This window comes from Eulemur rufifrons, chromosome 3, assembly GCF_041146395.1.
Source record: "Eulemur rufifrons isolate Redbay chromosome 3, OSU_ERuf_1, whole genome shotgun sequence".
In the NCBI taxonomy this organism is placed as follows: Eukaryota; Metazoa; Chordata; class Mammalia; order Primates; family Lemuridae; genus Eulemur; species Eulemur rufifrons.
This window is the reverse complement of record NC_090985.1, coordinates 52083603-52097385: the sequence shown is the minus strand read 5'-3', so window position 1 is coordinate 52097385 and position 13783 is coordinate 52083603. Positions and strand designations below refer to the sequence as shown.

The window sequence follows — 13783 nt, the reverse complement described above, 5'->3', positions numbered from 1 at the left end:
GACAATTTAGTATCATCTAAATATAGGTACCTTATGATTCAGCAATATCATTTATGTAACTCTGTGCCACTGAAATGATGATACAAATGTGAAATGGCATAGGCACAAAGGTAGTCACTGCAGCATTATTTGTAATAGTTAAATCCTAGAGTCCTAGGAGAATGATTGTTTAAGTGACATAACTTTCACATGAATACTACGCAGCCATAGTAGACCCACATATATTCATCTGGGAAAAATCCGTGACACAAGGTGGAAAAAAATGCAGAACTCTATGTATGAAACCATTTGGGAGGGGGGACGAAGGAGGAGATAGGGAAGTAGGGGACACACAAAAAAGTATGTAAACATAGAACACAAGTCTATATGAATGTGCAGCTATTAACAGTCATAAAGATGTGGGGGTTATTTTAGGAAAACACATGGCCTGGAACTGGAATTAGAAAATTCCACAACTGAGACAGCTCTAGTGACTGGCCTCCCTCTTGGTATTTCTGCTTGTGTCTATGCATCTACTCTCTTCTCTCTTTTCTAACCAGTCTCTTCCACTTATTCATTATTTCTGTTCCGCACCATCTTGGCTCACACATGGCCCAGAATGAAGACCCCAATCTCTTTGCTAGTCCCTGAATACATCAGAAGGCTGCCATCTTGGATTTTGTAAGGACCAAAAAGTACATATTGATTTGATTTGATTTGGTTTCATTCTTGTCTTTGAAAGAAAAATGTAAATCCAGGAATGTGGATTGAAAACCAGAGTAGTTAAAGATGCAGAATGTTAAAGGGGAAAGTTAACTGTCAGGTGGAATAGAACAATTTTTCAACTTTTCATTAATAATTTATCAAATTGATAATATTCAGAAGAAGCATAGAATATTTTGAGAAAATCAAAGTTAGTAATTCATTTTCTTTAGACTTATTTTTTTAATCCTAAAAGTTCAAGTTAATTTTAATCATTTAACTCAAGTTGCAATTCATGCAATGTATGATAATGCAGCGGCCTTAGTAGTTTTTTCTTGAATAGATTATGTTCATTTTTGAAGAGGCTCCTCTTAAAAAAAGTAACTAAAATGATTTTGAAATTTCTTTTACATCCTTTGGGTTTTATTTCATTTTTTACCATGCTTAAATTTCAAAATAAAAACTAGTGTGGTCTTACTATCATGCCTTTCTAATAAAATGATTTTGTATGAAAATAGATTAATGATTCCAACATTATTGGACAAAAGGCTAATATGACAGTTACAAAGATAAAGGAAGGTGGCTTATTCAGACAACACATACTTGGAGACCTACTACGTACACCCAGTAAACATCCACAGGTATTTTTGAAACTTTTCTTATGATGTTTAATATAACTGTAAATGTATAACTATTAATAGTTTGCAATATGCGAAAGTCCTGGTAAAACAGAAGAGTTGACTTCTCTATTTTAATGTGAATATTTGTGTTAACAGTTGATCAACACAATAATATTATTTTATGAGTTTGGAGGAAAATACCTTCCTTTATAATAAAATAGATTTTTAATCTCTACTGCTGCCTGAATTTGAAAATATTCTTTCATTTAATCTTTATAGTAACTCTTTTAATGATGACAAAATTAAAGTGTAAAGAATTTAGATGACTTTCCCAAGAGCAACCTTTATTTTTCTTCGTAGCATTAATCAACTCCAGGCACGATATGCATTTACTACTTTTTTTTAACTTTAAAACACATTTTTACTCGACATCTCTATTCCAAGAACAAAATAAGTCTCCAAACTGACATAGCATTGAATAATCTTATTGGTAGTAACAATGTTGGCATTATCAATTGAAAAATAACATAGCTGTATTGTAGCATAAAACAAAAAAGACCAAAACTTTAGCATAAGAGGAAAAAAAAGTACAAGTACTGAACCAAAGACATTAGGTACACGTTCCAAAATGTTAAGCTTGAATGGGAAATATTGTTATTAATTTATGATTTTTTAAAAATTTCAAACAATTTAATTTTTGTTGTAGTTTAGAGACACATTAAATGACAGAGCAAAAAATGGAACCTATATTTCTAGATTTTTCTTACAATAGCTCTTTCGATAATTTCTTAACACTTTGGTTGATGCATAATATGCATACAGAAAATGCACATATTGTAAGTGAATCACTTGGTGGATATTAAACCAAACACATTGGTGCGACTAGCACCCAAATCAAGAATTGTCAACAGTTCAAAACCCCTATCCGTTCCTTTCTAGTCACTACCGAAACACACCCTCAAGCTAAGCTTATTCTGACTTTATTCAACAGATTATTATTTTTTTAATTTTTTAATTTTTTTATTTTTTTTATTTCAGGATCAGGATATTATTTTTAACTTATAGTTTTATGCAACTCTCTATCCCAGCCCTACTAGAATATAAATTGGGTGACAGCAGGGCTGTCATCTGTTTTGTTTAATGTTGTATTCCTATATTCCTAACATTTACAGTGGTGCCTGAAACATAGTGCACCTTTGCTAGATGACTAAATGAAAGAAATGTCATAGAGGAAAAAATATAAGTGGACTAATTTTTATAAACAAGCAAACCAATAAAATGTTATCACTTTTTCTAAATCCTATGCATATTCAACTGAACCGTGCTGTCCCTTTACCCCTGCACAGTAGCTCTGTGTTTGTTTATTTGAAGGTTGAAGTCTATATCAATGAAATTCCAGCTAAATGTTCAGGTGACTGTGCGTTTACATGGGATTCCACGATTACTCCCTTAGTCTTGGCCACAAACCCTTCTCAAGGTAACCTCCTGCTTTCTAACTTATCCTATGGGGTAGAAGACAGCTAGCAAAATGTAAACTCTGATAAAGGTTTTTAAAACTATATTTATACTAGTGTCACCAGCTAAGGCAAGGAGACAGTTTGACAGGGTGGAAAAAAATCTAACTGATCAGAAAGGTATGGAAAGAGCACTAATTATTTTTCAAAAAATATTGCTTTTGAAGCTGAAATATTGCCTTTGAAGCAGAGGACTCATTAATCCTTTATTGCTCCAGTTTTACCAGTTAGAATTAGTTTCTAAAATTTCACTGTGACATTGAGGCATTTTTGTTCTACTCTACTAACTAGCGTATTAAGTGGACTCTTTCAATACATGAGACCACTTCGTATAGGAGAATTAGTATTAAAAGCCTAGTCACGAGACACATGCTGCTTAATAAAAGAAAATGATTGGGTTCTAGATTTGACAATAAGACATAGAAAAATTATTGCCAAGAACTCAGGCTAGGGAGCACATTATACCATTTCTTTCATAGTATGTTATTGCTTTAAAAAAAAGTGACTATGCTTTATATCTGAGTGTCCAAGAATTGAAATAAGCAGAAGGAATAGGGATTGTAAAGATGCCTTATTTTTCAATCAGAACAGTAAGTTCAGGTACTATAATCACATATATAGTCTTGGTGAATAGTAGGAAAATTCATCAGCTAATTTTAAATCAGTCTTCCACCTCCAAAAAGCATTAAAATCTTAATGTCTGCTTAACGTCTTTGTCATAAGAATACTTTTTTCCTGACCTCATTCCATACTTTAAGTCAGATTATTCTTTTCACTAATCTCTGTCAACACAGAGATACAAAATATGAAGCAATGTAGAGTCATTCAATGGAAAAAAATACGGTTGTTAAATAAATGTATTTCTCCCCTAACTTACCTATGGGCTTATTGTATATATCTTTTAGAAGATAGGCTTATTTTTCTCTCAGAAATATTTGATTTCATAATGACAGGCTCTATTTTTATTTTAATATTTTTATTTAAATTTATCATTTTCAGGGTCCTATGAAGAAAGCACGATTTTAACCATAGTAGGTTCTGGATTTTCTCCTAGTTCAGCTGTATCAGTCTCAGTTGGACCAGTAAGTTGCCCTCTTCTTTTTGTGGATGGTAGGTGCTTTTTAAAATTATTAAGTCTAATTGTTCTTCTCTAAGAGAAAGTAGAATCAAAGAACAGTGTTACAATTACGATTATCCTGTAGCGTACCTTATTGGGTCATGAAATTAGCAACCTCATCTGGATGCCTTAGCTTTTTAATCTTCGATTATGACCACAAACTAATTATTTCACTGTTGTACAGTGTCTTTATCCCATAACAGTTGATTTTTGGGTTTTTTCATCATAAAGTGGTTACATGAAATCTTCCTTGCCTTGTGCGTCTCTGGGACACACAAAATGTATGAAGTACTATTCTAGCGTTTCATGGTCCCCTCTGCCCATGTTTTGGCAATGCCACATTAGTCATGCAGCTCTAATCCATCGGAACCTCTCTCCATTAATGTCGAAGTTAAAGATAATTTATATGTGCTACCTCTTGAAATAACAAGGGACACAGTCTATTTCTCTAAAAGTTGTCTTTCTTAAGCCTAGGTATTTTTCTTAAATAAGTTGGAATTACATAAGCAAATGTTTTCAATTTAGATCTTTAAAGCATTCTTGAGATCTAACAGTCAGTACCATACCTGTATTATCAGTGCACATAGACTGTTCTAAATACAGTGAAGAAAACGTTTTCATTTGGTTTTTGATCATATTTCTTGATAAAATCTAGTATTTTACTTAATTTGGACAAAATATATTGGACCAAAAATTTTAGAATTATTAATATAAATGAGCTTATAAAGTAGGATTTTAAAAAATTATGACAGTAGCCTTTTGGGGGCATGGTAGCATCGGAACCAAATCATGTACTTTGCCTTCATTATTGGTTTACTTAACTGTTTTCTCAGAGTGTCTGATGCATAGCATCAGATAAATTTTTCCTCCCAAAATTCTCACACCCATTAACATATGATTAGATTTCCTTGGATATAGTTCTCAGTTTCTAAAAATGAAGGCCAATGTTAATATGTGCAAACATAAATTTTCAGTAATATTATCTCAAAAATTTTTGCTTTATTATTTTCTTCTTTTTTTATCACAAGAAAATGAGATCAAGTGCCAGATTCTGAATGGAAGTGCTGGCCGTGCTCTGGTTGCTGTGTCTGTAGCTGGTGTTGGACTGGCACAGAGTGTAGGGGTTGAGAACTTCCACTTCGTTTATCAGAGTCAGATCTCACGTACCTGGCCTGATTCTGGAAGCCTAGCAGGTAAGAGTGAACAGTTCCAAACAAGAGAGAAAATTGCGTACATTTCCATTACTTTGCTGTGTTGTTTCTCGTACAGAGTGAAGGGAGAGGAACCCAAAGCTTCCTCCTAAAGAACAAAGGAAGGTCTCCTGTGAGAAGGCACAGTGATTAAATGGCTGACTAATTCTTTTGTTTCTTCTGAAGCACAAGTCAGGGTGCTGCTTATACTTACATCTTAGGTTATTGAATTAATATCATCAATTATTACATGTTTCTATAACAAGCTCATCAATTATGTCAAGATAAGATTTATTAGTTATTATTCTGCTTACCAGCTGCTTCATTTGTAACCACAGTCTCAGTGGAGCCACTTGACCCAGAAAAAGTTCTGGGAACAAATTGGGGAAAGAAAGGCTGACACGGAGGATGGAAAGAAAATAACACATTTTTTCTGTCCTGTTTCATTTCCTTGCTGTTTTCCTTGTTTTCAGGCTTAGTTTTGGGTTTTGTACTTTGGTTTTGATCTTTTTAATGTGATTTATTTTGTTTTATTTTATTGCATTCTTTTCCCTTAGTTTTCCTGTTGCTTAGAAGTATTAAAATTTGAAATTTGGTGAGAGTATTAATTCCCTCACCTTTTCCACCCATGGAATGGTTGAGTGAATAGAAACAGCATTATCTTTTCTTAGGATGGAGAAGGCACTGTGGAAAATAGAAGTCACTTATAACAATGCCCCAAAGTAAATGCGGGTTGCAAATCTGTGTTATTTTGTTAAATCCTCCATAGTTACAGGCTTTAAAGCTCAGGCTCAGGTGCGTGATGGTGATCGTACATGTCTCCAGTCTGATCTTTGATCTATTTGCCCGTCCGTCTCTTGGATGATTAGACAGTTCTCAAATGATCAGAAGTTTCTTTTTGTTATAGTTTATCTGAGGTTTTGTTTGTTTATTTGTTTGCTTTTTTATAAAGGTGGTACTCTACTGACTCTATCTGGATTTGGCTTTAATGAAAATTCCACGGTATTAGTTGGAAATGAAATCTGCAATGTGATTGAAGGGGATTGGAATAGGATAACCTGCAGAACACCAAAAGTAAGCCCTCTGATTTCCATCATTGCTTCCCCTAAGTCTGAAATCTTCTGCATTAGGGAACATCTCGGTGGAGAGTTTAACAAGTGATATATTTGCTTAGGAACTGCCGAGTTTCTGTTATGCTCTTTAAAAATTATTTCTTCAATATCTTTCTGCTAAGATTCAAAGACAAAATATTATCTTCACATTCTAGATACTTAAAATCAGGAAAGAAGACAGACATATAAACCAATATTAAACAATGTATTCCATTTGAATTAATGGAGGTGGATACAAAGTAAAGATAAAATACAGTGGAGAGAGTGTCAGAAACAGTTTCACAGAATAGTTGATGTCCTGTCAATGCTTTAGGGTAAATGAGAGTTTATCAGGTAAATCAAAGAATGAAAAAAAAAAATTCAGTACTGATAGTCTAAAAACATCAGGGAAGCAAATCTAGAAATTTTTAGTTTTGCAAAAGGAATATATTTTTTAGATGTATTAAAGTTTCACAAAAAATGTGAAGTTCTCAATGAAACTTCTTAGGACCAATCATGGTTCTTTATTTTTACAAAATAATCTCTAAATTTAAACCAAGACTCTGATTTCCTTATTATGTGCAAAAGGATGATAAATATAGTCACTGACATTTTTTTAAAAAAGGTAGGAGAATAAGTAGGGGTATTATGTAGCTGCAATCTGTAGGAAAAAGAAATTTGTGTGTTGGATTGAACGATGGAGATGAGAATCTAGGGGCTATCATCAATTAAAACTTACTTTTTAAAAATTGTCATTCAAATACCAGTGTATAGGAAATTTAAAAAAAAGGAATAAAATTGTCATTTGGTTAAACATTGAGTGTACATTAAATAAATACTAGATGATGGAAGATGTTTTTTCTGTACTAATTTGGAAATGCATAGGTGCTCTATCAGAGAAAGTACCAAATATCTGTCTTAGGTGGTCCAAGTGCTTAGTCATGGATACTGGAACTAGGTCAGCAAAAGTATAATAACATGATTTATCAGTGAAAAGCAATAATAATTGCATTTAAATCTATCTGAAGAGCAAAAGGTAAAAACTTTTAGGTATCTTATGCTTTATCAATTAGAGAATCACTTGTTCAGACCATCACAACTATATTGTGGAGCCTTCAGAAATCTAATAATATAAATGCATTTAAATTGAACATAAAACCCTTAAAGCCACTATATCCAACACCTTTATCTTGAGAACTCAAACATGTAACCTATGTTTGACACCACAACTTTCTAAATATCTGAAAATTGATTCTGATTCATGACTTTGAAACAAAACATCTTCAGGGCTTTATTTTGAATAATTCTGCTTTCAGCCATTGGATTTGTGTATCTTAACATTTATTGTTTTCTAATTTTTCCCTCTTATTTTAGAGAATTGAGAGTACAGTTGATATTTCAGTTATTACCAATGGATTTCAAGCCACAGCAAAGGATGCTTTTAGTTATAATTGTTTACAGACACCAGTTATAACTGATTTTAGTCCAAAAGTACGGACAATACTAGGTAAGATATTCTTCAATAAGATCAATCATTAGACATATATATAGAAACCACTTCTAGAAAGGCTTTTGAAACATAGCTTCTCTTGAACTTTTGTTTCTTAAAGTAAAAACTGTCATAAGTTGTGTATGTTTGTGTGTTTTACCATTGACTAGTCTATTTATTATTTCACTTTGAACATATGCAATGAGGAGACAAGTAGTTTTTTTTTTCTAAAAGTACTTTGCTATCTTTTGTTCTCTTATAAACAATTGAACATAAACTTTATCTTGACATGGCCACCATCAACTCTTTCACTGTTTTTCCTTTTGTCTCTGAAAGTGTTAGAAGTTCCTAAATCCAATGAAAGATGAAAGACGAGTTATGAATTGGTTTATTTAATATGCAAATTTCACACTGGATAAGTTGAACCTTTCTGCAAACTTTTTTTCTTTCAAAATAATAGAAGAAGTTAATTTAACAATTAAGGGTTATAACTTCGGAAATGAACTCACACAAGATATGGTGGTGTATGTTGGAGGAAAAACCTGCCAAATTCTTCACTGGAACTTCACAGATATTAGATGCCTTTTGCCCAAGTTGTCTCCTGGAAACCATGCTATCTACGTAGAAGTCAGAAACTGGGGTTTTGCAACAATAAGGTATGATAATGAACATAAACTTGATGGAGTTGTGGAACACAGGGGGCTAATGGAATTGGGGTTAGGAAAAGAAACAGGCATTAACCTAAGTATGTCAATTGTTTTCCTTACCTTTCTGTATTTGCTATCTTTACCTTTCCTTTTGCAAAAGATTCCCTGCATATCTCATAAAATGCAGTGACAGTCAGTTTTGAGACCAATAACACCAAGATCAAGTTGTAAAATTCTCTGTGCAACTAAGCTGCTGTATATGACACATGATTTTTATTCATTCAGAAAATACTTCGCAAGCAGTTTTTAGGGGACAGGTATTTACAGTTTTGCCGGTTGGATTTATGGTCATGTCCCCTGCATTAATGGTGCTCACAATTTTGTTGGAGAGATGGAACCAGAGGATTACATCAATTACTTAATTATAAATGTAATAAATACTGTGAATAAGAGGCACAAGTTTCTGTAAAAGTATATGATAAAGAGAGATAACTTATCCTGAGAAACAGGGAAGGATTCTCAGAAAAGGTGACAATTAAACCATGAAATGGGTAGGAACTGGCTATCTGAAGGAGAAGATAGAATCCTTCTGCAACTCTATGTCTTGTAAGTATTTACTGTTTTTTTTCCCTGAAACTGTTTATTAACTGGTAAAATTTTAGTTTCAGTATGAGAAAGTTATTGGTTTAGAATACTTACAAAAGGAAGAAACTGAAATTTAGGGACTAAAAAAAGGCAAATAAAGCTGATGTCACAGTGGAAGGAGAGCTGATTGCAGCAAAATCTTGGAGGAGGTGAAGGAAGATGAGCAACAAATAAATGTAAACCTCAGGACCACATCCCTTCTTAGATTCACAGGAGGGATCTCACATGGGTTCTAGAAGAGTTGTTGGCCTGTGCTGTGGCTTGACAATATAATGGGCAGAACTGACACCATTCACACCTGAATACAGGTTGTGGTTCAAGAAATACCACCTCAGTTATGGATGGAAGTTAAATAAAAGTTAACACAACCACTCACTTGAGTTTCTCTGCCCTTTGCAGTTATGAAGGGAGCTGGGATACGGGAGTCAGGTCAGAAAAGCATTTACATTTTGATGGCCTCCTAGCAGACACATTGTAACAAAGCCAAATAAATTAAAAACCCTCTCATTGACATACTGGGAAGGGAAATCCTGACAAATTTCTAAAAAAATGTGGAACGATAAATTCAAAGTAATTACACAAAATTGTTATTTTGTGTACTTCTAACAAAAACAAAAAATATTTTAAAAGATTAAATGATTTCTTGTGACCTTAGTTCTCATAACCAATTTTTCCATAATATTTCAAGATCTTCTGTCTCAAATTCTTGTGTGATTATATTTTTTTCAGAAATCTAATTTTCACGGTTGGGAAAAATTATGAAATATACTATCTGACCAAATTGATGTTATGATAATTAACAGATTGTCTAGATTAAAAAATTAATATATAATTAAATATTCAATTATTTCCTCTTTCTAAAGGAGTCATATCCTCCCAAGAGTTTAGCAATATGAACTGGTAGGAAGCCCACTGAAAAATCTATCTATTTTTCTTTTTCAGAGACAAGTTAAATGCTTCAATACAATATGTTTTGGAAGTGACCAGCATGTTTCCACAGAGAGGCTCCTTGTATGGTGGAACTGAAATCACTGTAATGGGATTTGGGTTCAGCCCGATACCAACTGAGAATACTGTGCTCTTAGGTAAAAGCTTCATCCCACAGGAGGGCTGCTACCCTTTTTCTCAGCTTAAAGGATATGCTATAGATGCTGAATATTTCATATACAAATATTCTCTATCAAGGAAGCTTTATTTTTCTATTAGTGTAAAAAAGATTAAGTGTATTTGGTTACGGTGATAAAGAGATACCTGCTTTTGATTTCAATAAATAATTATTATGCATTTAATGTGTATCAAACACCAAAAAAGGGGGGAGTCTGTTCTGACAATTAGTACTCACACACGATTACTATCAGAAAAAATGTACCAACGATACTACTATATAAGGCAGAGCTTTTGAAGGGCCTTGGCTGTTTATTAATTATACTTGGTGTCTATAGTCTACAAAAAATATTTGAGAAAATTTTTTTTTTCTTGTTTTCCATTTATTCTTTCTAGGGTCCTTCCCTTGCAATGTTATATCATCATCTGAAAAGGTCATAAAGTGTACTCTTCATCCAACAGGGAATGTATTCAGGATTACCAACAATGGGGAAGATTCAGGTATCAACCAACATTTATATATTGTGAATACTGGAAGCACTTTACCTAGGAATTGATTTGATTTTTATGTATTTTATATTTCAAATTATTCAGAGAATAAGTATTGCTATGTACTTTATAATTTATCAGTGGTATCTGCTTGACATAGGGGATGAATCAGACTACAATTTCCAACTTCAGGAATTGCCATTTGGTTTTGTGGCAGTACAGAACCTCATGAATTACTATAGTTTCTTATCAGTCATAGGTTTCCAAATGAATCTTCAAACTGAAATTATATTTATTTTTGCATGTCTCTATGCCTCAGAAAATTCTTATGCTTAAAGAGTTGAGTATAGCTTTTAAAAATATCCCATGTAATATTTCTGAACTTATTTATTGAGTTTTAGACTTTTTTTCCAAATTGTCTCTTGAGCATCACTTTTGGAGTTGTGTGACTTGTTTTTTTCCTTATCTTCTCATTATCTTAGTTGCCATTTTTTCTGTTTATTTTTGTTAAGTGTTTAAATTATGTACATAATAAAGTTTTACAGTGTTAACTAAACAGTTGTTTTCGCTAATGACTGTACAAAAAAAATGCAATGTTGTCAAGGATAATTGCTAAGAAATTTACTCCTTTTCCTTTTTTGCTTTTAAAATATGACTCAATTCTTGCTCCCAGTACATGGATTAGGTTATGCCTGGTCACCCTCAGTCTTAAACTTGTCTGTGGGAGACACAGTGACATGGCACTGGCAAACACATCCGTTTCTTACGGGGATAGGATATAGAGTTTTCTCTGTCTCCAGTCCTGGAAGTGTAATTTATGATGGCAAAGGATTTACGAATGGAAGACAGAAATCTAAGTCAGGTATGTTTCTGCTTTGTTGAATTTTGCAGCATGCCTCTTTTTCCTAGATATAATAAAATGACATTTTGTTTAGATTTAACATATAGTACTTTTGCATAAATACTGTATACAAATGTGTAAGGTGATTTAGTTGGTATTTTATTGATGTAGCACAAATGTTGTTAATGAATGTAAGCGAGTTATTTTGCACATATGAAAATGAGCTCTGATATTAGAAATATCTTTATTGATTCTGTGATAACTGACTAACCGAAAAACACTAAAACAACAAAATACAATGAGAATATATGTTTTAATCAAATCCATCTGGTAGCAAGTGATAAATTTCTGTTGATTGGAATCAGCTTTAAAATGAGTGGTTCTTATAGGACAGCTCAGTGTAAAGTGTGTGCTTTAGATTTCCTGTTTGGTTCTGCACATGTAACAGTTTGAACTTTTCGCTCAGAAACAAAAACTAAGCTGTTGGGTTTTTTTAATTTGTCATTCCACATTGAGGTTTTCTTTAAACTTTGGAGAATTATGTCAGACTTCCCATGGTTTTCTAGAAAATTAATGCTGGATCTTGTCTTCATGGAATGTAATTTCATTATATAAGATAGCTTTTTTATAGCCAGTGAATCATTTCCTTACTACTTCCTATTGAAATATCATACGCATGAAAAATAAGAAACCTGTCATCTGCATATGAATTTAAATGATCATTTCAAATTTTCTCATCCCTTTTTCAAAGATGCATTAATTGCTTGTATTTATTATGTACAATCTCATTTTATGGCAGGTTCATTTTCTTACCAATTTACTTCACCTGGAATCCATTATTATAGCAGCGGGTATGTTGATGAAGCTAACTCCATTTTTCTCCAAGGAGTCATTAATGTTTTACCAGCTGAATCCAGGCACATTCCCCTGCACCTGTTTGTGGGTAGCACTGAAGCCACATATGCTCAGGGTAAGATGGCTTAAGATGGAAAATCTGTTACACAGGTGATCTGAGGTTTATGTGATCTTTCTGGATAGGAGGCAGATGACTAGGTCTAACTGTGCTTCTCTCTCCTAGCCACATGACCTTGAATAGACATGAGCTTCTCTGAGGCTAGAATTTATTCTATAAAATAAGGATTATGTTAATGTCTTCCTACCAGTCTCCCAGAATCCTTGTGTACCTCAAATGAGATATAATGTGAAAGAGTTCTGACACTCTGTATGTGCCTGAAAATATATTAAAATGTGAGGTGATGTTATTGTTTTATTTTTCCCTATGGGATCTGACCTTGGACAAATTGAAAAATAAATACATTTTATATTCACTCTTCTCTCTTTATTGTACCATCTTTGTCCAGGTTTTTAATACCTTTGTACTTCCTAGGACCTTCTTGTCATTTAAAAATATATATATTTACCAGAATTTGAAGCACAATCATCAAAAGAAAGAATAACACAGTTTGAAAACAATTTTCCTTTAGAGTATTATTCCTGACTTATAGACATTTCTTTTGTCTAAAGGAGGACCTGAGATTTTGCACTTGGGAAGCTCTGTGGCAGGCTGCCTAGCAACAGAACCCCTGTGTGGCCTGAATAATACCGGGGTTCAAAATTCAAAAAGATTGCTATTTGAGCTTTCAAGTTGTTTTTCACCATCTATAAGCAACATTACTCCAACCACTGGAACAGTAAATGAATTGATAACAATTACTGGACATGGCTTCAGTAATCTCACGTGTGCTAATAAGGTAAGAATATAATGATCTCGATCTCCTTTGTATTTCTACATTCCCAATAAAAACATTTGATCATAACCTTGTAACTTAATTTTTACCAGCTTTATTGAGGTATAAGTCACAAAGCATATAATTCACCCATTTAAACTACACAATTCAATAACTTTTAGTATATTCAGAGTTGTGCATCTATCACTGAAGTCAATTTTAGAACATTTTCATCACCCCCCAAATAAACCCCCAAACTCTTAGATATCACACCCAACCCTTCCTTTCATCCCAGCCCAAGGCATTCTTTAATCTACTTTCTGTCTCTATAGATTGCCTATTCTGGACATTTCTTATAAATAGAATTATATAATATGTGATCATTTGTAACCATCTTTTTTTCACGTAGTATAATTTTTTCAGAGTTTACCCAAGTGGCATCATGTATCAGTACTTCATTTCTTTTTATGACCTAATAATATTCTATTATATGGAAGAGCACATTTTATTTATCCATTCTTCAATTGATAGACAATTGGATTGTTTTCACCTTTTGGCTATCATGAATAATGTAGTGATGAATGTTAATGTACAATCATAATTTAGTCTTAAGGCTATTCCAAGGTAT

General features: G+C 33.1%; 1 protein-coding gene across 1 annotated transcript in view; it reads left to right on the top strand.

Moving 5' to 3' along the window:
- PKHD1L1 (PKHD1 like 1) overlaps nt 1-13783 on the top strand; it is a 149408-nt gene that overhangs the window by 61931 nt on the left and 73694 nt on the right. Inside the window, exons 26-37 of the mRNA XM_069465599.1 lie at nt 1200-1322; nt 2673-2778; nt 3815-3925; nt 4961-5125; nt 6075-6196; nt 7588-7720; nt 8163-8358; nt 9937-10079; nt 10495-10599; nt 11261-11449; nt 12228-12398; nt 12953-13179. Of these exons, the coding sequence (XP_069321700.1) occupies nt 1200-1322; nt 2673-2778; nt 3815-3925; nt 4961-5125; nt 6075-6196; nt 7588-7720; nt 8163-8358; nt 9937-10079; nt 10495-10599; nt 11261-11449; nt 12228-12398; nt 12953-13179 (1791 nt within the window). The remainder of the gene's footprint in view (nt 1-1199; nt 1323-2672; nt 2779-3814; nt 3926-4960; nt 5126-6074; nt 6197-7587; nt 7721-8162; nt 8359-9936; nt 10080-10494; nt 10600-11260; nt 11450-12227; nt 12399-12952; nt 13180-13783) is intronic.